The 25,679-nt window shown below is 50.2% G+C and overlaps 1 protein-coding gene across 9 annotated transcripts in view; it reads left to right on the forward strand.

The window, feature by feature from the left end:
• mef2d (myocyte enhancer factor 2d) overlaps nt 1–25,679 on the forward strand; it is a 78,490-nt gene that overhangs the window by 44,105 nt on the left and 8,706 nt on the right. Inside the window, exons 4-12 of one of the 9 annotated variants that reach the window (XM_088904948.1) lie at nt 2,658–2,906; nt 2,974–3,111; nt 11,082–11,292; nt 12,088–12,144; nt 15,346–15,524; nt 16,158–16,187; nt 19,679–19,805; nt 20,156–20,378; nt 24,267–24,317. In XM_088904948.1, the coding sequence (XP_088761074.1) occupies nt 2,658–2,906; nt 2,974–3,111; nt 11,082–11,292; nt 12,088–12,144; nt 15,346–15,524; nt 16,158–16,187; nt 19,679–19,805; nt 20,156–20,378; nt 24,267–24,317 (1,265 nt within the window). The remainder of the gene's footprint in view (nt 1–2,657; nt 2,907–2,973; nt 3,112–11,081; nt 11,293–12,087; nt 12,145–15,345; nt 15,525–16,157; nt 16,188–19,678; nt 19,806–20,155; nt 20,379–24,266; nt 24,318–25,679) is intronic. The other 8 variants (XM_088904940.1, XM_088904942.1, XM_088904939.1 and 5 more) reach the window with 8 other exon arrangements.

Consider the following 25,679-nt stretch of genomic DNA (forward strand, 5'->3'; position numbering starts at 1 on the left):
TTGTTTCCCAGTCGGATGGGCGTATGAAGCTGTAGCATTAAGTGAGGGCATTAAGACACCTGGACTCCAGTGGCCTTTGGAGCTTCAACACTTGTTGAGATGCCAGTCTGAGACGGAGATTCGAACCCAGGGGGTCTAACCACATTCAATAAAGTTCTGGATTTTTCTTTTTTACTGCTGAGTGGCCGTTTTGAAACATTATGGTTTGCGTTTTTTTTTTCAAAATAGGCCTCTGGCTCTGGGCACATGGTGAAAAGTGTTGCATACTCGAGGGGTGTGGTAGGAATATGAGGTCATATTCCTCATATTGGGAGGAATTCTTATTCCTCATATAATTCAAATTAATCCGTACTGTATATAATGGAGAATTAGCTCTTGGGGTCTCGGGTTTTTCGGAGAATCTTCAGCACAGGAGATGGGGAGCTGGCCTGGGCTGGCTGCTTTATCCAGGAGCCGGTGTGGGACTGGATGAGGGCAGCTGGTGGCTTTCCTGTGAAATCCCCCCGCTGCTCAGAGTCTTTCTGACAGCTCCCGATGTGCCAGATGTGAGAGCCGAGGCTGGGCTCCCGGGGGCACAGGAGTTCAAGCTTGAGCGCCCCTTGTGCGGGTGTGAGTGTTTCTCTGGGCATCATGCAATATTCAGGGGCTCCCGGAACGTCAGTAGCAAGGGGGAGGGGTGACTCCCCCTTGCCCTTGCATCTGCACAGCAGGAACGCTTGTGACTTTGCTGCCATAGTCCGTGCCATACTTTTCTAGTGCTGTACCTGTAATGGAAAGGTACCTGGACAGCTGGGTAATGATAGGATTGCGATTACCCTATGGACTTAGGGAACAGAGAAATCTAACGAGCTGGACTCGCACACTCAACCCAGATGGGCAGAGTGTACCGATCGGTCTCAGCCTGTCTCTCTGTGTGTGTGTGTGTGTGTGTCATCCGTTTATCCGTGTGTATTTGCTGTCTATCAGCAAAACTCATTTTGTTTGTCTTTGTCCGTGAACGGGCTCTTACAGATCTCCACGCTGACTGGAGGCAGACAGATGTGCCCACACACACACACACACACACAAGCCGCGATGCCACCGCGCGCGGACAGGGCCGCGCTGTCAGAGGCTGCTGGGACTGCGCCCCTGTGCCCGAGTGCACACATGCTTCAGAGCTGATGCGCGAAGACAGGCACACGCACTGAGGCGCCCACGCAAACACGCAACACACACACACACACACACACTCTCCCCAGGGCACACACTGGGGCGCACGTGCTGGGAGCACAGGCAGCCCGCTCGCCCTGCCACTGCCGGTTAATCCGCTCGGCTGATCCAGATCACGGAGTCGGAGGGGGGGAGGGGGAATGCCCTTTCTTTAAGCAGCTCAGGAGGAGATCTCCCCTCAGCACGTGGTGTTTATATTACCCTGCGTTGTCTTAATCCAATTTAATTCAATTAAAATATATTCCTCTCTCTCTCTCTCTCTCTGGCATGGAATCACCTAGGCTCCCCTTTTTCTCCCGTGAGCTGGATCTCTCCATCCCTCCTCTTCCCTTCTGCGTCTCCTTCGTGCTCTATCCCTCCGTCGTCCCTCGTCTCCTTCACTCACTCCGCCTCTTGCTCTCCATTCCTCCCACCACTCTCCTGTCTCGCTCCCTCTCTCTCCTCCCACTGTCGTTCCCCCCTCCTCTCCCCTTGCTCTCCGTTCGCTGTTCTTCCCCGCTCTACCCCTCTCACTCCATTAAACCTCCTGGCACCCAAGGCGTTTGTCCTCCGTGTGCTCGGCTTTTCCTGGTCTCGGGAGAGCCACTTGCAGCTGAGGAATTATTCCCAGATTCCCCCCCACCTCTGGGATAGGGGGGTGGGGAGATCTCAGCTTTCCGAGAAATGGGGTTTTGCCATACGCGGCGTTCTGTAGCGCGCGAGTCGACCCGGTTCGGCCGCTGCTGTCTGCCCCCCTGCCAGTCAGATCAGGCCGAGACGAGCGTCTGAGAACTTAGTCCCGGGTCTGCCGGCGATCGCAGGAAGCACGGCCCCTGCGCGGCGTGCGCCGGGCTGATTGCTGTCTGATAGACATCGTTCGTGGTTCCAGTCGAGCGCTGCTCTGAGGACGGGGACGCTCTGTTGAGAAGTGCTGTTTTGGCTGGGCCCTGGGCAGTGAAGGGGAGAGGTGGGGCTTTTTCTTTCCATACTGTCATGCGACTTTTCTCTCCTACAAGCTAGCCTCTTTGAAGAGAAGTACTCCTCTTCAGGCAAATACCCTTTCTTTTCTGACACGAGTAATAAATACAGTAGATCCTTTCAGGCTGCGTTTCAGAGTCTAACGATTCCTCCTCTGATCGCGAGAGTCAGCCTGGAAGAGCCCTGGTTTCTGGGCCTCTGGCTGCCGGAAACGGGTGTAGTTGGTTCCTGCAGTCCTGGGGTTTGTGGCGAAGTTGCAGCAGTGACCAACTGTGCCAGGGGTCGCCATCAGGTCAGGGTGCGGCTTGGTCTCCAGGGGCCTGGTCTCTCCCACAGTCAGTCGCACAAGCGGGTCGTACCTCTGAGCACGCGTCCTGTAGATCAGTGATGGCCGAAACCCGGTAAACGCGAGGCAGTGAGGGAACGCCAGGGGAGAGTCCCAGCTGATCCGGGCACGGGTATAAAACTGTCCCTGGCTTCGCTTCCCGCAGACGTTACGAAAGAAAGGGTTCAATGGCTGCGACAGCCCCGAGCCCGACGGCGACGACTCCATCGACCAGAGCCCGCTGACCGACGACAAGTACCGCAAGACTAACGAAGACCTAGACATCCTCTTCAAGAGATACGTAAGTACTGCCTCCCCTGCGCCTCTCCTAACCTCCTGTCTCTTTCTTTTTTTCTCTCTCTCTTTCTTTCTGTCTGGCCTGCATCCGGTCCGGGCCGGTCTCTCCCCCTGGGGGGTCCTCCTTCAACCCCCTCCCGCCCCCACCGCCCCCGGCCACCCCCCCTATCACAAACGAAAAAAAGGCTCTGAGCAAGAAGGAGCATCGGGACTGCGAGAGCCCGGACCCCGAGGAGCCCTTCTCCCTCACCCCCCGCACAGAGGAGAAGTACAAAAAAATTGACGAGGAGTTTGATAAAATGATGCAGAGCTATAGACTGTCAGTGAGTACTCGCTAGGGGAATGAGAGCACTCCGAAATCCCTCCCCTGTCCCCCAATCCAAGCCCTGTGCAGAGGTGTGTTTGCCAGAGGTGGGCAAGGGGAGAGCAGCATGATGATGATGATGATGGCTTCTTCATTCGCCTGCTGGTTCGCTGTCCCTTCTGTGCCGTCAGCGACTCTGCCTTCAGTTCCTGCTGGGGAGTTATGTGGCTGGGAAGGATTAAGAATGAGAGGAGTACGTCATCCAATATATTAGGGTTCCCCCCTCCTCCCTAGGCCTAGCATTAGACGGACTTCACCTTCACCAGACTCTCGCCATCCCTGGCAAAAACAGTCCTTCCGGCTGAAAACTGGATCAGTCCCACACACACCCCTCAGCACCCCCTAAACTCAAGGCAGTCCTGCACGTGGGGACAGCATCAGGCAGCACATCGTTCAGGCTCTTGTGGTCTGGAGTACATGCCCACCCCCCGATCAGGGTGCCCTTGCTCTAATCAGAGGACAGTCACCTTATGCCATAGAGGGGGTGCTGTTGCCCGTGTCTCGGCCTAGCACTCGAGAGTTCGGGAGCAGCTGCAGGAGCATCAGAGCTTCAGAACCGAGGGGTGTGAAAGCAAAGAAAAACTCATGCAGTAAAACTAGCAGGGAATACGATCAGCAAACTTACACCCGCATATCTGTTATCAGTAATTATGCATCACAGCCTTCGCAATGTTAGCATTTGCAGAAGACATGGAAAGGGTTTTGCATTTCCTTTCCTTTGCTAAAAACGTGTAAGTTTGGATCTGTCAGGTGGATTATAATTCTTTTATCTTTTCAGATGATCTTCTGCAGCTATCCATAGCTTTGATAAACGCAGACCAGGTTCTGCCTGAGGGCTGAACACAAACTGCGATTGTAGTTCAATTACTGTGGAGTGTACAGTGCAATCCAGGCTTGCAGGGAACGCAGGGTCCCAGCTGCTGATGGACAGATAGATGTTGAATAGCCCCGTAAACAAAGAGGGCTCCTGAGGTTCTGCTGCTCCCCAGCTCTGCACAGTCTTGGGCACGCTGTGCTAAGGTGTGCGTCAGTGATTACCTTCCCCCACCCCACACCCACTTCCTCTTAGTCAGAGATCATCCATAACTCTTCCCACGAGCTGCGACTGCTCGAACAGTCCGGTTGCCATGGCATTCATCACTCTCCGCAGGATCGGCGGCACAGAGAAATCGCTGGCGGCACACGCAGGTAATGGGAGTCAGCAGGCGCTCGGGACTGGGCTGCTCCTTCGAAGCCCAGCTCTGTGTGTCAGGACCGCGTGAGCCTTCTGGGAGTTCTGCTCTGGAGAGACATCACCCTGGCCAACAGAGGGAGCTTGTCTGGGCAGGACGCGCGCGCTGCTAGTTAATAAACTCGCAATATTGACTGCCACCACTATAATCATCACCGACAGTCTTGACAGCAGTTAGAATTCCTCAGTGACCGATCCATACTGATCTTCACAGCCAGTCTGCAGTTTTCTGTGCATCTTATTCGCAAAGGCCTCTGTGGTCTCCTATGCTATGCGACTGCATTCTTTTTCCATTTTCCCAGAATCCAAGAGGGCCGAATGGCCTTCTCTCACTTCATGCCCATACTGCAAACTTGTTCTTTAAACTCCTTCAGGGTTCTTTTAAGTTTAATTTAACTAGATACTGTAGGTCAGCTGAGAACAGATTCCCAATTACAGGGACGACCTGGAGAATCTGTTCTGCAGCAGGGTATTTACTAGAGCAGTTCTGCTCGAGGGCACTATCCTCCAGCAGAATCCTCTATGGGATTTGAACCTGTAGTCTTCCATTTGGGACATCAGAGCCCTGAGCTCTACCCCCAAATGCTGCCTGGATTATTTGCTCTATTATCCATACAAACCCTCTGTTTGTTTTTCTGGACATCTGATTGGGAGTTTTAACTTTTTTTTTTTCCCCACTCGCAGCTAATAATTTAGAGCAGCGGATTGTAATATGGGGTGTGAGGTGCCCTCTCTGGGGGGGTGTGAGACAGGCCAGATTATTTTTAGAAGGTGAATCATCCAGAACCATAATTCAACAATTTTTGATCAGGGGTGCAAGAACACCCAAAGAGGTGCACCTGTAGTAAAGGCTAAGAATCGCTGATTTAGAGCAAAATCACACAGTACATTTTCTTTTTTGGCTTTCACGCTTAAATGTGTCTGGAACTCACATGCAAATTTGGAGTCAAATTTAAAACAAATGAATGATGTCTTAAGTCATGAATCTTTCTCTGTGTTCATTACATTATGATGGTAATGTCGGTGAAATGTACGATTACCTGTCTTCCGACCTGGCCCTGCAAATTTTTAATGCTTCGTAAAAATGATCTGATGCAGCGCCTTTCGTGACGGCACGTTGCAAGGCAGTTTGCACCTTTCACTGAGCAGATCCCTCTTGGCGGAGCTTGTCAGCTGTATCTAGAACTGGAAGGTGGCAGCAGTAGCAGGCTAGGGTTAACAGGTGCAAGTCAACAGCCACAGATTTTGTTTCCTAGCCATTGCGGTCGTGTCCGAACTCCCTTGCCGCGGTGCTTTCCTCAAGTCCAGTCAAGCTCCCTGTCCACTCCAGGGCGGAATCGGAAACAGCTCACGCTGTCATGCTCTGCAGCAGAGACCCCCCCCCCCCCCCCCCTCTTTGGTGTACACACCTCGCACAGGCCACAGGAACTGTCGCATACAGCACTATTCCCACAGGCACGGCCTGTAGCCTTGACGTGACAAGATAGGGACTGATGGGATGCACATCCCTCCTTAAATCCCAGAACAGGGCTCCCCAAGTCTGCTTCCGAAGGATAACAGTCATGCAGGTCCTGGAGGCCTCCTTAAACTCGGCCGTTTCGGACCTATGCACAAAAGACTCAAGGGCCAATCGAGCAAGTTAACGAAAGACGCATGCTGCTGGGACCTACAGACCCTGCTGGGCTGCTCGCCCTGCCTTAGCATATCTTGCCACCCATGCCCTTCCTGGAACCCGTGTTCTTGATCGCATTGTCGGACAAGCGGAGATGGCATGGAATCCTGGGAAATCGGGAAAACAAGACTGATGGTCCCTCCGGCTCTTGCTGTTCTGTCCACCTGCTTGATGAGAGTCCTGGTCATCCATGTGTGGCCATGGGGCCCACATTCATTCTGCCTGACCAGCAGGCTGCCAACCCTTTGCCCGCCTTGCTCCGTGGTTTCTAGTGCTCATCACCAGCTCGGAGTGCTCCTTTGATATCGACTTCACCTGCAGAATACTGGAAAGTTTCTACAAAAACAGGAGCGCAGCCCGTGCTTTCTTCTCAAATACAGATGTCCTCCATTTCCCAGGTGGTTCTAAAGCCCTGGCTCTTCCTCCTGATCTAGATGGCTTTGGGTCCATCTGAGCTTTTAATTGACTTAATTGGCCTCATTCAGTTTCTCCTCTCCCTCTCCATGCATTAGAATAGTCATCAGTTATTATTTCCTGATCCAGTATTGTTCATGTATTTACACAGGACTGAATCCCTGGGCTGCTGTGTTTTATTTTAGCGCTCTTTATCTGATTGGCAGGTCTTCTAGCTGCTAAAATGGATCTCCCTTGGCGGGTATCTTAGCTGTCATGCCCTGAGGGTCCAGGGTGAGATACTGTCTGATTAAATGACACCCTTCTTTTTAATTTCAATCTTTTAACAACCAAGAAGTCTTCATCTAGAGCGCTTGTGCACCAGGGAGGGCTTGGGTGCTATTTGCACTAACATGGGGAGAGAACACGACCTCAGAAATATATTCCAGCTTTTCCTCAGGATTGACTTGATTCAAGCTAGTAAGTTCAGTTATCCCCTAATTACTTAATTGGCCCTAAGGCCTAGGAACTTTTACCAACTAGGAATTAGCCAGAATAGAGTTACAATGGAACGCAAGAAGAGGGACACACCAAAGCTATCAACTTGGTCTGGGCCTGTATCGCACAACCAGCTGTGATCCATGTTGGTCAGAGAGGGGGCGTCCAGCCTGAGACATCTGGTACGCTCCCATCTGGGTGATGGGGGCGAGGAGCAGAGGGTTTTCAATCTCCCTGGCCAGAGCAGCAGGGCTGGGACTAGGAGAATGGGACAAGTTAGAATCGGGCAAATGAAGCTTAAAGAGAAGGGAAAAAAACATGCTTGTGCACTCGTTTTCCAGGAGAACACGGTAACTTTTGCAGACTTCTGGGGCACAGAGGAGAAAAGTAGGGCATAGAATTAATTTGCCTTGATAGCAGCACATCAGCGCAATTCACCAGAGTGGAGTGCAGATGAGAAAAATGGGTTAGTTGTGTAGCAGCCTGTACAACAAAGAAATGGGCTTGCAATGGAGGGTATAACACAGGAGATAGGGGGCCAAATTTGTGCTAACCACTAATTGTTCAGAATATGTTCAGAATGTGCGAACAAATATAATCATGACATACAGTAATACCCATTTAATCTAATGGGGATGTATTCATTTGCATAATTAACCCCTTTTTCTATTAAAAAAGAGAGCACCTAATAAGCTAAAAGGTGTGATCTTCACCTTTTTAAAACTGAAGTTACAGCCCCAATTCATTAAGAATAAATATTGATATCCTGCAGGAAAACTCTCCATTTTCAGTAATCCACCTTTGGTGCAACTGCTAAAAAGCTGCATCTCGCCCCTTGTGGTGAAACGGAGTCATTTGAGGAAGTTTTGATTTTTATCCTTCAACAGTTGATCCCCGCTGCAAACCAGATGGTTAAATGAAATAAGTTATCAGAGAAGCTACCCTGCCTATTCGTCAGCAAGCGTCAGAGCCAGCTTGAATAACGTGGTAATTGCAGTTGTATTATAAAGCATGTGCTTTGTTACGGTAGTCACTGCATGGAAAATATTCATTGCAGAAGATAAAGCAGATGGAAGGATCCCAGATATTTAGAATATATTGTGGGCTGTGAGGACCTGTAGCAGCAGTGGGCTCTTCCTGGTGTATTAGGATCTGAGCATTTTCCACCGATGTCATGCTCATGTAATGCGCTTGACCACTGCTGACCAGTGGACAGCGGGGCAGCGAGGAAACACTCACCCGCCATGATGTTTAAAACCCCAAACCCAAGAGGAGGGCCTGTCTTCTGAAATCCAAGCCCCCCCAAACTCAGGCCGGGCTCAACAGGGTTATAAGGTGGACGCTGGCTCTCTGGACTAGCGGACCGACCGAACTGGCCAAGGATGGGGAACAAATTCTCGCACTGACCCACATCGGTCAGTCCGCAGCTCCCTGGACACTACAGCTGCTTGAACAGCAGGTCCTTACCAAACCAGGCGGCTGGCAGGCTCGTCAACTACACCTGGAATTTGCAGGATTTCAACAGCTGCTTTGACACTTCACCAGACTCTGACCATCAGTTTTAAAAAGCAAGTGGACAGTTCCAAGAAAATTGGTTCCCTCAAAGTTCCGTAGGTCTCGGAATGAAATGAAAGGAAATGTCGCCGTTTTCACAGTCGTGAAGAAATGCCGTCGTTGTCCGTGTGGGGAAGCCCGTTGGGCTGTTGGGTCACGTTTGGCTCTTCTGATTGCAAGACCCTGAGCTTCGCAGCACCTCAATTACTTAATTGAGTCTTAATGGCTTAATCGACTGTGGCAGCAGTTTGAAGGGGCCGGAAAACCCATAGCAACTTTAGCCTCCCTTTCAGTATCAAGTGCTGTATGCCACACTTCCCACACACACCCCCACAGCACCCACACCACCACTAACCCCTGGCTTTGACTGACACTGTGGAGTGCTGGAGCATGCCGCCAGCATGTTTGTGCGTGGCCGTCTCTGCCAATACTATGGACCCTGGCATTCGGAGACGCTCCCTCCCCAACACACACGCCAACGCACCGTGTGCCGACCTGGCCTGCCCAAGGTATTGCCATGGTGCGTTCCCAGGAACGGGGAAGGTCTTTCTTGAAGCCCGTGGCAGGGCACTCAACCCTGTGGCTCAGAAAAGTACGTGGCGGAGATCCTAACCAATACCAGAGTCGCCGGTTCGGAAAGCCACACAGGTTCTGGGCAAAGTCTGCTGCCAGCTGCCCTGTTAAAGTGTGCAGCTGCGATGCGGAACTGGAGTCCAAATACAGTGGACCAGTCCACCTTCCCCTCACCCACACCTGTCCAGTATGCCAGGTTATATCTCCCCCGCAGGTACAGCAGCATTACTAACCAGTGGGGGACAAGCTGTACTACCTGCTTCTACCTTTTGTGTTTTTCTAACGGTTTACTGTGGTATCTTGTGCGGTGCAGTTGTGTGGTACCATTCCTGTGGTTTCACGCTATTGCTACACGTAGGTTTGCTTTGCCATTTCACACCGTACTTGTCTGCTTTTCCCGCGTTCTGACCTCCCTGTACCGCACTTTACCACATTACACCAGAGTAAGCTTTTCTAATGGTCTGCCTGGGTGCGCCTGACAATGGATTCTGAGTTTGTTTGTTTTTTTCTTAACCTTGTGATTTCTGTGTCATTGCGTGTGTTCCTGTGCAGGTCTGCCTGCTTTGGCAAAGGCCCGAAGGACAGCCAATGACTGTCCAGCTGTTGAGTGGGGGGCTAGCCAATCATGGTTTACCTAGTTAGCTAGTGATGTCATAGTATGACCTCATCCAAGACATATGGTGTAGGTCTGTATGGAGCTAGGGCACTGCACAGTTCTGCATCCTGGAAGTGTTTGGGTCGTGCTGGTTTTTGTGTTGTTTGGCACAACCTGGGTTCAGGTCTGTAATCTCTAGATCCCCCCGCACTCACCACGCACATCTGGTTTGAGGGGTGGGAGGTGTGAGGGGAACCATATCAAGGCCGCGCCATGTTCCGTTGGCCGTCGGCGAAAATGAAAGCACTTAAAATTCTCTTGTAGCCTCCACCACCACTCCCCCTGCCCTCCCCCCCCCCTCCAAAAAAAAAACCATAGACACAACAGCAGCGATTTTTCTAAGAGCTCGCGGGAAGGGAGGGCAAGAGCATGTGAGAACCGTAGCGCCGGGGGAAAGCCAGATGACTTTCACCAGCTCTTCGAACTGGGTCCTGTTCACGACATCTGAGGACACTCTTGTCCCACATTCTAAATATAGCCTCCCCATTCACGGAGGAATAGGGGAAAATGGGTTGCTCTAATAAGGCTCCACCAGTACAAGAAGTTCCCGTTGTGATGGACGGCCGGCTGCCTGTAACTTGAACAGGGTGACTCATGATTCCAGGAAAAGAACGGCGCTCTTGCAAGTGCTGGTCGAAAGCAGCCCCCTTGGACAGCGACGGGACTCTGCTCTTTCCTGTTATTTCTCTTCTGACCATCTATTCCTGGTGTGAGCCGCGGCTTTCCACTTCCACTTCGGTTTTACTTCCGTATTCCTTTCCTATATAATCTTCCACACACACAAAAAAGCTTTGGCAAAGTCTTTTAAAAGCTGATCACGAGCCAGGATGGGGAATCAAACTTAGGGTTGTTCAATACTATTGAAGGGGGACATTAAAGAACTATAGTGTGCAACACTGAAAAGCTTCCCTCTTCCTCTGATCTGAAAAATGTATCCTTTGAATGTCTTTGTTGTTTTATGACATAAATTTAATGTTATAAAAAAAAACACCAACCACCAATGATTGGTTAATATGGCCGTATATTCCTTGTATATGCACTTGGCTAATAAAGTGATTCTGATTCTGATTAATCACAAGCAGCTGCACAACTGTCTTTTCCGTGTGGGTGAGGATTTAGTGAATGACATCTTATGATCCCATTCTTTTCCTTTCATAAACAGTTCCTCTTAAATTGCGGAACAGCTGGATTAAACTTGTCCTTCATATGGGACAGGCAGAGAGAGTGAGCTAAAGGTTTAGGTGATGCTGCCCGAGTTTCTGAGTGCTTCCTGCAGATCAGGTGATATATATCCCAGGAAGTTGTGGTGGATGTTCTGACAAAAGACCTCTTTTTTTTCCCTCTCCATCTCAGTCGGCAGTCCCACCTCCCACTTTCTCAATGCCTGTCACGGTCCCAGTGTCCAATCAGAACGCACTACAGTTCAGCAACCCCAGCGGTGCCCTGGTTACGACCTCCTTTGTGACATCATCGCTCTCAGACCCTCGCCTCCTGTCGCCTCAGCAGCCCGCGCTACAGAGAAACACAGTCTCCCCGGGGTTGCCACAGAGACCGGCCAGCGCAGGTAAGACCCCTGACGCGACCCTCTCGTTGAAACATCAGCTAGGAAGTCATTCCTAGACACGGTCCTGTCTTTATAATAAACATGTGCCTTGTTTTCTGCATATACTGTAGTAATTTTGCCTGTTTTGTCTTGCTGTCACATTGCTTTTCCTTGTTATGTTCTGTAGCTGTATAACTTTACTGTCCAAAAGGGTGGAAATTTTTCACCGTTAAAAAAACAAACAACATTCAACATTAAATTAATGCATATTAATTAACGATCGTCCTAGCCATGCAACAATACATACACATCTCCCTCTGCTCGTATTGCTCATCTGTTAGCTTAATACAGGAAAAAATTGCCTATAGTAGCTGCGTTTAATATACCGATTGCACAGAGAACAAAGGATTTCTTCTACAAATTTTTCTAGGCCTTTGGCATTCTGAAATGCTTCCCATGAGGTAGCAGTTTAAAATGGGAAAGAAGAGGGTGGGAGGTGAGATTTAGTGTACAAGTCTCTCTTTCACTCTCTAGGGTCTTTATCAGACCCCGCTGTGGTAGTAATAAGGTGGACTCTTATTATTATTATTGGTGAGCTTTTATAGGGGCAGTGTCCACTAGGAGCTGGATTCCCAGAGACCTAGAAATAAAATGTGTCCTACTCATTGTGTACTTGAAGGCACTGGTTGGACAACCTGAGAATCTGCGCTGGATTACAGTACGACTTTCTGAAGAACAATTAGTTTGTTGCAGTCAGTTCAACAGCCGGTTACTTAATTGCCCTCAGTAATATAAATGTTCTCTGCCTGCTTTCAGGAGCTCTTCTGGGAGGCGATTTGAACAACTCCAATGGAGCTTGTCCAAGTCCAGTGGGTGAGTCAATCAATCAATCAGCAGATTCAGCCAGTCATTCGTTTATTCAAAAAAGCACCTTTTGCACCAGTGTGCTGCAGAGCGCCTAAGAGAATTATAGAGCAGCTGACGGTATTGTACAGCAGCAGTTGACCCTGGGGGCACAGAGGAGGGGGATATGACAGACTGCCCAGTGGGAGAAAATAAACCGGTAAAGCTCTGGGAGTTGCAGACGCTGTGGTTGCCACACCCCCTCCAGGCAACGAGGGAGTCACAGAGGGTCATGCAGAATAACAGGAGAGTGTCTGTGAACAAATGCAAGCTTGAGTGCCCTGCGGATGCTCAACAGCTCATAAGACTCCCCTCCCTCCTGGGTCCTGTCGGTGCAGGCTGATCCGTGGCATCACAATCTTTCAGACAGCACTAATCGAAACTGGCACAGCCGCGGTGCCTGCGGGCCGCACGGCCGCGTGCCAGCCCCTGCGGACGGGCTCCCTCCTGCCTTCCTCAGCTCGCAGCGCGCTTCAGTCCTCGCTGGCGCGGGCGGCGCAGTTCCAGGTCCCCTATTTGAAAAGGGCAAAGGGTTTGGCGCTCCTGCCCCTGCGGAAGGTGCACATACTGTCCTCGGCGGCGGGGGGCCCCCCACCGTACCCCGCACAGGCGCGCACCTGTCCCGCCTGTCTGAGCCAGCCTGTTCTCGCTGCTCCAGCGACGAGGAACACGGGTGAGAGCCCCCTTAAAAACCCTTCAAACCCTCCACCGTGACCAAAGCTCAGAAACCGGGGAATATAACTGCTGTCAGATCGATAACGGGCACTAAAGCGCTTTTTCTGAAGTACGTGGTCGCCATCTCTGTGCTTATGCAGGGGAATCCAACACTCATACATGTTGCCAGCTGTCCATCTGTTGCCGGCTTTCACCCGGTCGCCCCGTTGCTCGCGTGAACCTTCGGGCTGTGGTTTCGTGCTCAGCTCAAGCACTTGCCAGTGGTGTCAGTGTTGTCAGCAGGGAGCCTCTCTCTGAGACCAGCTAGCGCCTGTTTACCAGCCCGGGGTCCAGCTCCACCAGGGCCACCGAGTGACCTTCAGCTGTCAGCAGGGAACAGGTGTGGGCAGTGTCCGGCGCGAGAGAGGCATGAATGGCCTGGATAGACAGCACCCCCCCCCCATCTCCCACTCAGCTGTTCCCTCATATCCAGCTCGGCATATCCATCCCCATCTCTGGAAGTTCGGAATATCCTGGTGGGAGAGGGGGATGGGAGAGGAGCTGCTCGATCGCGATGACGTGCCAGGAAGCAGAAAGAAGCCCTTTCTATCTCTTGTTTGATCCCCGGTTCCACAAGCGCCCGCGCAGCAGAGCTCTCTCTCTCTGTTTCTCCCTCTTCCTGTCTTTCTGTGCTCCTCTCTCCTCTTTTCTTCCTTGCACTTCAGCCCTCCTGCAGCTCCTGCGCCTTTTCCAAGTCCCGGCATGAGCCTGGGCTCAGCCTTCTTTCTCTTTCTGAAAGCGACGCGTAGCTAGGGCAGGCAGAACAGACGGATCAAGGGCCTTTTAAACTTTTTGTACCTCTAGATTCAGAAAATGGGGAGGGGGGGGGGATGAATTCCTATCCCATCCGCTGTCCCCAGATTGTTTCAGGAGTGGGTCCAGTAGGTGGTATTAGCAGATCGCAGTCCGAGACAATAGTAGCGCTCACACGACCGGACAATAAGACATAAGAAATCTAACCAGGGGAGGAGGAGATGCTGCATCAGACTCTTGCAGTGTAGCAAGGTGTTGTCAGTGTGACAACACAGTTATCCATTCCGCCCCCCCCTGCAAAAACACACTCGCTCAGCTCAGCTGTTGTGCTGGTAGCCGGGGCTCTGGGAATGTCACTATTGACGTCATCCAGCATTCCACGCATGCCTCCACCCGGCCCAGAGGAACTGGAGCCATTTCTCAGGCAGAGAGGGAGACAGGCCCAGGCCTGGGGGGTCAGGCAGGGGGGGCTTTGAGGGATGGCGTGGGGTATGGGGGGGGTTGCTTCCAACAGCTGCCCACTCGGTGGTCATCTTTCCTCAGGCTGTGAGAAACTCCAGACCCAGGGGGCGTGGGGAGAGGAGGATAACGGCCCTCCTCCCCCTTTTTTCTCTCCTCAAGTCAAGTCCAGGTTTTTTACGTTTTTTTTTTTGGTTCGACAGCATTAGTGTGCATTTAATTATTTTCCCACAGTCTAGTCACTCTCCGTCCCTGGACACTGCGAGTGTGCTGCAGTGCAAGGCCAGGTAGATTTTGGAACAAATGATCTGGTGATGGCTTGACCCAAATTCGAGATTCGGGTTGCAAGTATGAGGCGTGCCGACTCTGGGTCTGGCCATTTTCACGCTGGTCCACGGCTTCGGTCCGTCATGCAGTGCTGGAGCGGCAGCGGAGAAACTGGCTGTGGGAGGTTGTTCAGGCCAGCAGGTGGCGCTCTCTCCTCCTTTCTCCTCCGTCTTTCTGTCCCACTCTGTCGGGCTCTCCATCTACTTGTGCCACACTCTCTCTGCTCTTTCTCTGTCCCACTCTCCCTGGCCTGATCCGGCCCATACCCCTTCCAGTCTCTCCTCCCTCTCTCTTCTCCTCTTCCTCTCCGTCCTCTTACCTTCTGCACAGGCAGGCCTGACTAGTGGCTGGTTCACTTAGATGTCAGCCCGTTGTGCTTGTCTGCTTGCTCGGTTATGGATCAGAGAAAGGCATCTCGTCTCCATGTTACTTGCAAAACAGACGGTAATGCTGACATCAGGCACAGTAAGACGATTCAGATATAGAAACATTGCACATAGTGAAACAATCTCAGAAAATGTGTGGTGTTTTCTGATTTGTCAAGTGCATTAGTGATGCAGATGGAATGTATGCGTTGTGACTCTCAGAGCCACAGTAAATCCTCCAGTTGTTCCACCAATAAAAACCTAAGAGCACTGAGTACCACACCAACAGCTCCTATCTTAATGGATGGTGTTTGCTTATGATACATGGGACGCATCGTTTGTTTAAATGACCCCAGGACATCTGGACCAGCATTATGACTGGGAGATTTACTCAAGACACAGACCACCCTTTGTGTCAAGGAACTGCCTCTGAATTTCAGGCCCTAGTTTTTCACTTGTTACAGTTTTATTCGCTCACCGAGTGACTGGGCTCATTCAAAAGCAGATTTGCCCCCTCCCACCTTATGTGTAGCATTTTTTTATCCTCTCCCAGCAAACGGGTACATCAGTGCCAGGGCGTCGCCCGGTCTCCTCTCAGTATCCAATGGCAGCAGCTTGGGGAAAGTTGGCCCGTCGAAGTCTCCGCCTCCGCCCAGCGCCCAGATGGTGAACAGCCGCAAGCCGGACCTCAGGGTCATCACCTCACAGAGCGGGAAGGGACTCATGCAGCTGGTGAGTCCAGCCAGACGCCTTTGAACCAGCTGAGCCCAGTTCTGGTGCGCTTAGATCACAGCAGGGCACCCAGATCTCTCCACTGTTAATTCTGTTGCCAGTGTGGAAGTTCGTGTAAATATAAATGCACTTTAGTCCACTTTTGTCCTGTGCTAATGGCCTTTCTTTTTCTGATCCATTGCTAGGAAGTACTGTATGTTCCGGGGAAGCATTTAAGTGTTGCATGCACTGCATGTTTGGAAAAGTGTGGTGCAACACAGAGATATTTCCCCCTGGTGTTTGGAACTGTAGGCTGCTGTTTTTGGGCCCAGGTGCGAGGCATTTAAATAGAGAGATCTGGATTCATTCTACTGGACTTGTGTTCATAACACTTTTTGTGGCAAAACTGATGATGCCGCTTGGCATTTTGGTGTTCTATTCAACTCTTCGCCACAAGCAAAAACAGTAGTTCTACTTCATTGCCTGTATGCATTTGCATAGTCTTGTAAGTCTCAAGTTAAGCTAAAAATTGAGCTTAAGACCCTACCAAAACAAACATCTGCTCGACGCACAGACAAGAATGGCAGGCCCCAGAGGGCATTGCAGTGTCTCGGGGTGAATTAACGTGCTTTCTGTCCTCTTCCCTTCATGCAGACAGATGAGGAGCTGGAGCTGGTGAGTGAGGTACATTGGTCTTGCGTCCGATTCCAGCCTAACACTGCTGTGATACCAGACCTCCGTCTAAACGTGTGGAAATATGCTTGGGGTCTCCTGTCTGGCTCCGCCAGTAAACACGCTCACCCAGTGCACGGGTTTAGCACTGTGATCCAGAAAGCTGAGATCTAAGCAGCTCCAAGCCGTGGCTAAGCGACCTGGCTGGTTGCTGGGGTGTGGCAGCTGTCTGCCCCAGCAGCGACTCCTGCAGTTCGAGAGGGGGGGGGGGGCTGCTCTTCCAGCCATCGCTGGTGCTCCTGTGGTCAGGGGCTCCAGCTGACCGCAGGGAAATCAGATGCCCGTGCCTCTGATCCTACTTCTCTCCCACCTGCTGGGTGCAGGAGTCATTGCCCAAGAGCCGATTCTTTAAAACAGTTACAGATTGGGCAGGGAAGCAATGAAAAATAATTGGCGATTTGACGTAAAAAAAGAAAGACTCGTGATGGGCAGTGTCCAGTAGGAACATGGTGGCACATACCCAGTTACTTTCCTTATTGCACTGTTTCATATCATTCTGCCCTGATGGCATATTTCCCAGTTATTGCCTGGAATATAGCGTGCTCACACACCTGCTAAAACAACATCAACCTGATGTTTGAATTTGTTTTTTTCACTGACATGCATTTTTTTATTGCACTTTTGCTTTTGCATCATATGTCACTGGAATGAAACTTCCAACAGTATTGTACTTCACGTGTGCCATATCTTACCAACTGATTTGTCTCCAAAAGTCTCACAACGCCCGGACACCGTGTTCATCCAAACAGATGGTTCAGCCACACAGTGGGCTCTTTGTTCCATCAGGTGTTCTCTGTAGGTCAAGGATCGTGTAATTAATCCAGAAACTAGGTCAAATAAGTATCTGCGAGCTGGACTGCAGTGTGATGGAGGTGTTTCCAGCGTGGCAGAGCAGCTGTGTTGGCTGATCAATGAGATCTCCCTGGTGCATTGTCGTAGTGCTCTCCCTAAACACTCTATGAGAAACTCCTTTTCAGTGTTAATCCAATTCGGCACTGTTGGGACTTTGATGAGTAGTTTGTATCCACTGTTTAACCAGCCTCTGATTTCATTTCTTGTTGTTTTTTTCCTCTGGGCCTAGACTTCCAATTATCTTTCGCTTCAGTCTAGTATTCCCAGAGCCAGGCTCTTGGAATCCACAGTATCCATGGTTGCATGGGGGCAGCAGTATGGAGTGGCACTTTTTAGAGTGTCCAGCACTCATCTTGAAGAGAGATCAGGAGGGTCAGGCTTGTTAGGTGCTTTCAGACAGCATTGAGCAGGAGCTGGGGCTCTGAATTCACGATTGGAGAGGCGCATGTGTTTGAAATGGATCCCAGCATGACCGGGGAGGACAAGGTGGGAAACCTAGAGCTGGGGATAAACGGGTTCATAGAAGGGCTTTTGACCTTGACCTGACCTCATGCTCTATAAATCACTTCCTTCCATCCATCCGTTTTCGAAGCATTTCAGCCAATCCTGGGTCGTGAGGCAGCCGCGGCCTATCCCAGCAAGCAATGGGCACAAGGCAGGGTACACCCTGGCCGGGATGTCAGTCCATTGCAGGACGAATCACTTTCATTTTAATGTTAATGATGAGATTGGCACCGTTATATGACAGTCACAATTCTGTAATGATAATGTCACTCCAGTCCCGTGTTCCTCTGGAGCACATTGCCTGTGGGGGAAACGACTGGCAGCTTCCACAGCAATCAGATTTCATACCTGATGTTTCAGGACATTTTTGTTTTGCGAAGAATCACTTTTTGTCCTGGTCATGTTATTTTGCTGTTATTTTCTTTGGGGGGGGAGACGCATCTCCTACCAGCTCTTAAAGCAAACAAACTGTTGATGATGGTGCTCATACTTCCAAAAGAAGACCAAAATTAAGAGCTTTTTGAGTCCCAGTCTAGTCTTGGAAAGTCAGCACAACTCTTTTGGTTTATTAATAGCCATTGTTTTAGTTTTGAAGTGGTCTGTAAGTAACTCAGTCCACTGTAGTTAAGCCAAGCCATGACTGTAGGCGAGGCACAAACCGCTCCGGTTCTGAAGGTCCAGACTACTTCGTCATTTACATTATTTACAAAGCCAGTGAGGTAGAGGTAGAAGCCAAGCCTCAGAAGGAGCCTGCGGTTCTTGAGGACAGGTGTTATAGAAAAATCCCATCAGCTCTCTCTCCCCAGGAGGACAGGAGCTGTGTCTTTGTTGTAGACAGTCCCATCAGCTCTCTCTCCCCATGAGGACAGGAGCTGTGTCTCTGCTGTAGACAGTCCCATCAGCTCTCTCTCCCCAGGAGGACAGGAGCTGTGTCTCTGCTGTAGACAGTCCCATCAGCTCTCTCTCCCCATGAGGACAGGAGCTGTGTCTCTGCTGTAGACAGTCCCATCAGCTCTCTCTCCCCATGAGGACAGGAGCTGTGTCTCTGCTGTAGACAGTCCCATCAGCTCTCTCTCCCCAGGAGGACAGGAGCTGTGTCTCTGCTGTAGACAGTCCCATCAGCTCTCTCTCCCCAGGAGGACAGGAGCTGTGTCTCTGCTGTAGACAGTCCCATCAGCTCTCTCTCCCCAGGAGGACAGGAGCTGTGTCTCTGTTGTAGACAGTCCCATCAGCTCTCTCTCCCCATGAGGACAGGAGCTGTGTCTCTGCTGTAGACAGTCCCATCAGCTCTCTCTCCCCAGGAGGACAGGAGCTGTGTCTCTGCTGTAGACAGTCCCATCAGCTCTCTCTCCCCAGGAGGACAGGAGCTGTGTCTCTGCTGTAGACAGTCCCATCAGCTCTCTCTCCCCATGAGGACAGGAGCTGTGTCTCTGCTGTAGACAGTCCCATCAGCTCTCTCTCCCCATGAGGACAGGAGCTGTGTCTCTGTTGTAGACAGTCCCATCAGCTCTCTCTCCCCATGAGGACAGGAGCTGTGTCTCTGCTGTAGACAGTCCCATCAGCTCTCTCTCCCCATGAGGACAGGAGCTGTGTCTCTGCTGTAGACAGTCCCATCAGCTCTCTCTCCCCAGGAGGACAGGAGCTGTGTCTCTGCTGTAGACAGTCCCATCAGCTCTCTCTCCCCAGGAGGACAGGAGCTGCCTGTCTCTATTGTAGAGAGTCCCATCAGCTCTCTCTCCCCATGAGGAAAGGAGCTGCCTGTCTCTTCTGTAGACAGTCCCATCAGCGTGGTGTTCCCAGAGATTGCAGTCAGCCTTCTTGGAAAGTATGTGCTATGCAACACCTTGGGGGTGTCTGAGACTCACAGTGCAGCAAGGTCTTGGATAGGCCATTTCTGTCCGTGCGGTAGTGCTCGTATTAGCTGGTGAGGGCAGGGAGTGAAGGGACTGCTATCCTAAAGCCTGGCAGATTTATTATTCAGTGTATTTGCCCTGTGCACCCGAATCACACACACCCTTGTCTTTTTTTTCTCTGTAGACTCATCGCCTCTCCCTTTTTGTCTTCTTGTCCTTTGTTTTTTCCCCCAGAATGCTCCACGGTTGGGCGGTTCTCAGGTGACACAGCCCTTGACCACGCCAGTGGTCTCTGTGGCAACCCCCAGCCTCCTGGCACAGGGCCTGCCCTTCTCCGCCATGCCCACGGCCTACAACACAGGTGAGGGTCGGGTCCTGTCACCGTTGTGCCAGAGGGGGTGTCTCGTTGGTTAACCTCTTAGCTCGCTCTCTCTCCTCTCTCGGCCCCTTCCTATTTTGCACATTCTCTTTCAGTTGCAGAAATGCTCTTCTGGCCTGACTGCAGTCACAGATGCTGTCCAGCCCACTGCATGACATGGAAACACAGAAAGAAACTATAAATGATGTATAACGTACAAATGCATAGTGTTGGACACGAGGGGCTTGTGAGTCTTTAATATTAACTGGCATACATAGATTTGAGATAAATGTCATGTCTCCCTCTCTCTTGCCCTTCCTCTTTCTTCCTGTCTCTCCTGCTCTGTCTCTCAGACTATCAGCTGACAAGTGCAGATCTAACGGCTCTCCAGGCTTTCAACTCGCCGGGTGGCCTGTCGCTAGGCAGCGTCTCCACATGGCAACAGCAGCAGCAGCAGCAGCAGCAACAGCAGCAGCAGCAGCAGCAGCAGCCAGGGACCCAGCAACAGCAGCAGCAGCAGCAGCAGCAACAGCAGCAGCAACAGCAGCTCAGCCTGGCATCGCTTAGCAACCTGGTGTAAGTACCTCTCACTGGACAGCATGGCGCCCTCTTGCTGCAAACTGCCAGTACTGCATGCCCCCCCCCCCCCCCCCGCCAATCTCCCAATCACACCCCCTTCCTCTTCCATCCCAGTGAAAAAGCATGTGCTAGCGAGGCCTGACTGACTCTGCGCTGTACTGAAGGATCTGCAGCTCTGAAACCTGAGAGCCACCAGAGGGTTGCGGGTTCAAATTCCAGGAGGGACACTTTGATCATTATGTCCTACAACACGTAGTTGTGACCTCTGTCACTGTGAATACGAGTTTGAGCCGAGTGAGTTATTACATAATAACGTATTCGTCCCCTTATTTAGAAAGTCAACTTTAATTTGGTCTGCAGTTGCTAAGTTGGCTGTTAATTGGTGCTGTCAAAGAAATGCCGAAAGATTAGTTGAGGGCAAAAGCTTACGATGGAGTGGAAGGAAAGACCTTCAATGGTTTTAGCTTACTAGAAGCTTATTATTGTAAGACGCTGAATTATACTCAGCACAGCGTCTTTCATTTCCAGAAGCCATCGCAATGACTGCTGTGGGGTTTCCAGTGGTAAAGGAGAAGCCTTCATGCATGTGTCTCTCCACCCTCCACCCTTTGCTACTTCTATAAGTAGGAAAAGTTTTTCCAAAGCCGGGATTTGGATAATTTGTAGAGGTGAGGGGGGGGGGGGGGGGACACAGCTGATTCACACCATGCAGCCAGTAAAGATCTGTAATCCCCCTTTTAAAACAAAACACTCAACAGCCGCAGAAAGAGGAGGCCCGTGCTCTTCTGAGGGGTGACCAGTGTGGTCAGGTGGTCAGTTGAGGGCCATTGTTTTTTGGAAAGTGAAACCGTAAAGTTGTTGATATGACCTGGTCGTCCCTTCAAATCTAAATCGATTGTTTGATCCAGTAAAAATCAAGCCTTACAAACGCCTCTCACTGCCTGGGACATCCCAGCCAGGAAATCCAGGCTGGTCAGGCAGTGTGGAAGTGAGCTTCAGAGCTGCAGAAGTTCAGCACTGCCAGTACTCGTGCTGACAAGTCTGATTCCATTCATCTGAAATTAAAGAGCTGATGTGCACTGTATCATAAAGCTATTCACATTGACCATATGCTTCCAGTCTAAGTGTGAATGCCTTGCTAAGTGTATGTTGTTCTTGGTCTGTTCTTATGGATGTGTGTAGGTGGAGAGGCAGGGAGTGTTGCCTGTCCTGGTGCATGCGTTGATCTCCGTTTGCATTTTGCAAATGGTAATGAAATTTGTCTTGCATACAATACAAAATTGCTTCTGTTAAACATCTGAAACAAATTGCCTGGAAAAGTATGGGACTTGTATGGGAAGGGGGATGTAGATTAATGTTGCACAGGGCTACCAAAAACTGTCATTATCAGGCCTCTAGACCTCTCCTTTGTTAGAGAGCTTGTTGTTAAAATTATTTGTCCCCCTAACCCCTAATAATTCTTCATGCACTACTTGCACACTGTATTGTCTACATCAGCCTTTTGCATGAGCAATCCCCTTCAGCCCACGCATGATCCGCCAGACCTCAGCCCCCCGATACTGCTGTGTTTGTGTCTCCTTCCTTTTCTGCTAGGTGTTGTGTCAAGCAGCACCTCTGTGTCCAGGCTGGTCCTGTCAATACTCTGTTCTTCAAACCTGCAGATCAGTTTAGTCGTGGCTTCGCTTAGCGCTTGCTGCTGTTTCTGACCCGCCTAGGGACAAGAGAAAAGTGTTCTGCGTTGCTGGCGAGCCACTGGGCCTTTTTCGTTGTGTGTCGGCTCTCGGTCGCCTCTTGCGCTCAAAACTGTCCGCTGTGTTTTGTCCAAAGTAGTGTTTTGTATTGTGGCTTGCCGCCCGTCTGTCAGGTGCACACGCACTCACACGCACTCACACGCACTCACACGCACTCACACGCACTCACACGCAACACATACGCGCACAGTGGGAGCCCGTTCCAATGCAGCCCTTTGCAGTGTGGAGTCCGATAAGGCTGGAAAGTCGCGGCTCCCCTTTCCCCCATAATGCAGCTGGACTGCATCGTCCCAGATCAGCAGATCAGCCCAGCAGCCATCAGGACCAAAAAGCCTTTCTCTGTTAAAGATGAACCTGGGTGTGGTGGTTAGAAGCTGAAACGTGAGCTGGGCATAACAGTGATCTAGAAAAGACAGGAATAGCAACAGGGCCCCCTAATTGAGCTGTTCAAGGATCTCAAAGCACTATGCTAAGGAGTGAATTAGACTTTTATCTGCCTGATTTCCATTGGAATTTCCATGAAACGTCCCGCACAGAACTGCGAGCGCAGGCAGAGAAATTTGTAACGCTGTTAATCGATCAACCTGCTTGTACAGCAAGTATGGGGGAGCTCGTGACAGTAATAAGAGACATGAGCTGTGTTGGGGGAAATTAAAATTTTCAGATCATGGAGCTACATCATCATCTGTCAAACTTTTTTTTTAATTCAGTGCTGTATCTTCTTTTGTAAATGGGGCAAAAACACAGGTCATAATTAATTGTTCTTGAATGCATGTGCCAGACTTAAACTGTCTGGAATATCATGTGAGCCTTGTGGTGTTTTCCAATATCAGTGGGCCTGTTCCTTTCTGACATGTGTACATGCATTTTTAATTTAGACTTTTGTCAAGAACCCACCCTTTTTTTGTAAACACAATTGAAATAAAACAGTGGTGTTAAGTTAAACATTTAGAAAAACATGACGTTAAATATTGAGATGGGGGAATAGTGGTTTCTATGATGCAGTCTATTCATTGATTATAAATAATTTCAGGAATGTAAACGCCAAAACTGACACAGAACACAATAGCGCGATTCTCCACTTCCGGACCCCAGCTCCCACATTATGAGGGGGTAGTCCTGCACGGTTGCAGTGCGCGGGTTTACCGGTGCATTAAAGGGTCTGGTTGCAAAACTCTGTGCTGTCTATCAGTGTGTTCAGTGTTGCCGGATCGCTGCCCTCCTGGTCGTCCTGTCGTTTCGAATGGATCGCTCTGCTGCACGCTTCTTTATTTGGGTGGGGTGCTGCTGTAAGCATTGAACCTGAGGGGGTCCCTCTCACTGTGCTGTGCTGGCGTTCCTCTCCCAGACGGCGCCCCCTGTCGTCCGTGGTTACGCTGTTTCTCTGGCATGGCTATCTGCGCAGATGTGGTCCTGACTTAGAGACAAGGACTCACCAGTCATTATTTCAGTTACAGTAGGACCTCAAGAGTTGTGACTGGGTTGCTTTGGGTCAGCTCAGCATGGAACATAAATGCCTGCAGCAACAATATGCTATTAATTCCCAGCGACATTGGGTTCAGAACCTAATGACGACACATGTGCATGGTGCTTCAGCAGTCCCCCAGCTGGTGGAAATGCTGTGGTAAATGCTGTGCTCTGAACCCCACTACTACAGTGCTGTGCACTGAAGCTTGAAAAGCTCTCCCATACCAAAACTAGTGGTAGATTTCAAAGTGTGTATAGATCATTCTGATTAGATATTTATAATTGGGATTTTTCTGTTTTTTCTGAAAAATCTTCCTCAATTTTGTAAGCCAAAATGAAGGCACAGATTAGGACAGTATTGGGACACTGCTCCTTTAGTCCTGTCATGTATGACCCATTTCAGAAAAGATGTCTTGACCACTTGTGTGCAAAATGAAAAGCCAGAGGAATTGCAGGAGGGCTTGATGTCTTTTAACATGCAGTGACATTCGTGTGCTTCTGAGGATGGTCGCCGTTTTCTTCTGCTAAAAGTTTATCCATCATGCCACCTGCCCCCTGCCTCCCCCCCTCTCTCTGTCTCTCTGTCTCTCTGTCTCTCTGTCTCTCTGTCTCTCTGTCTCTCTGTCTCTCTGTCTCTGGTGTTAAAACTGCTCATTTTTCTCAACAGTATGACATCTCAATCAAATTTACTGTTGGGGAGGGAAGAGGGTGTCTTCTGGTACTGTACTCCTTTTCCATCTTTGCTAAGTTTGGAGGACTTTTTTAAAGGGGTAGTCCACACAGAGGGCTCACTCTGGATCCAGTTTGCCCTAGAGAATTGAGGTCTCGCTATATCAGCGTACTCCCAGTCCTGGACTTAGAGAGCTGTTGTTGTTTTTTTAAGCATTTAGTGATTACCCCGAATTGATTTATTTTTAAAGGTTTAGGGCAAGCGAGATGATTTCAATTTCAGCTTCAGTTCAATTCAGTTCCAGCTTCTTTTCTCCCCTGGGGGAAATGTGTTTTACTGCAGAGTCCACAACACACTACAACAAATACAGACAAACATCCCCAACAGAGAATTCAGTACGGCCCTGCAGAGGAGATGAAAGATTTCCTGGGTCTATTACTGTTTCACCTAGGGGCACAGAGGCGAATCCCAGAATGGAGTATTCCAAATTTCCATTATTGAACTACTGTAGTTTTTAGAAACTGATTTAAGAGTGACCAACTGAAGGAAAATCTTGCTGGACTGGTGCTCCTCAAGACTAAGGGGTAGCGTCGTCTTTATTCTCATCTCAATAACAGTTAAGTGAGCAGCCATTCCATTATGGCAAAGGCGCAGTGTTACTGTTGTGTTACTGTTGGTGGCCTTGATGGAGGTAATTCTCTCACTGAGGATCAATCCAGTACTGTTTAGTCCAGATTACTCGTGTGACCCTGACTAGCACTGCTGTGTCCTTCCACCAGCTGTGTCTTTTGTGGGCTTCAAAAAGTAATACCCAGTCACGGGCAGGTCCGTAGAGAAACTCAGCGTACAACAAGAGCAGAAGTGCTCAGCTGGCCCGCCCTGAAGGAGCTAGCCACTTCAGCTAGTCCCTCGGATCTTGCCTGTATCCTGCTGTGTTCTCGCATGGTATCATTTCCTGTCACTTGCTACGATCCAATTTGCCACGCCATCTCACTAGATAACCCTCCTGATGCCCCTGATATCCACAGGGCCAGCACTGGGGAAGCAAATTGGTGCCGTACAGCAGCCTGCCATTGTGCAACGCTGTAAGGTATCCCCAGCTGCATTTCTTCAGTCAACCAGAGGGGGGCAGGGGCAGTTTTCAGTTGTCAGTCAGCGCAGTGAATGCAGAAGCCACCACTAAGGCATTGCTCAGGGTGAACAGTTGCTATGGCACTGCTCAGAAGGGGTCCGGGACAGTTCTGAGAGGAAGAGGAGGGCGATTACCCTCCTGAAGCTTCAATCTCTCAGCTGCCAAAACCATTTCACAATGCAAACTGACAGGAAGGTATACGCACAGAGAGACAGGAAGCTCTGCGATTTTAAAATCAGCAGGCGTAGCACAATTACCAACTGCCAAACACAATTTAA

The sequence above is a fragment of the Atractosteus spatula genome, chromosome 25, assembly GCF_055471065.1.
Source record: "Atractosteus spatula isolate fAtrSpa1 chromosome 25, fAtrSpa1.hap1, whole genome shotgun sequence".
Taxonomy (NCBI): domain Eukaryota; kingdom Metazoa; phylum Chordata; class Actinopteri; order Semionotiformes; family Lepisosteidae; genus Atractosteus; species Atractosteus spatula.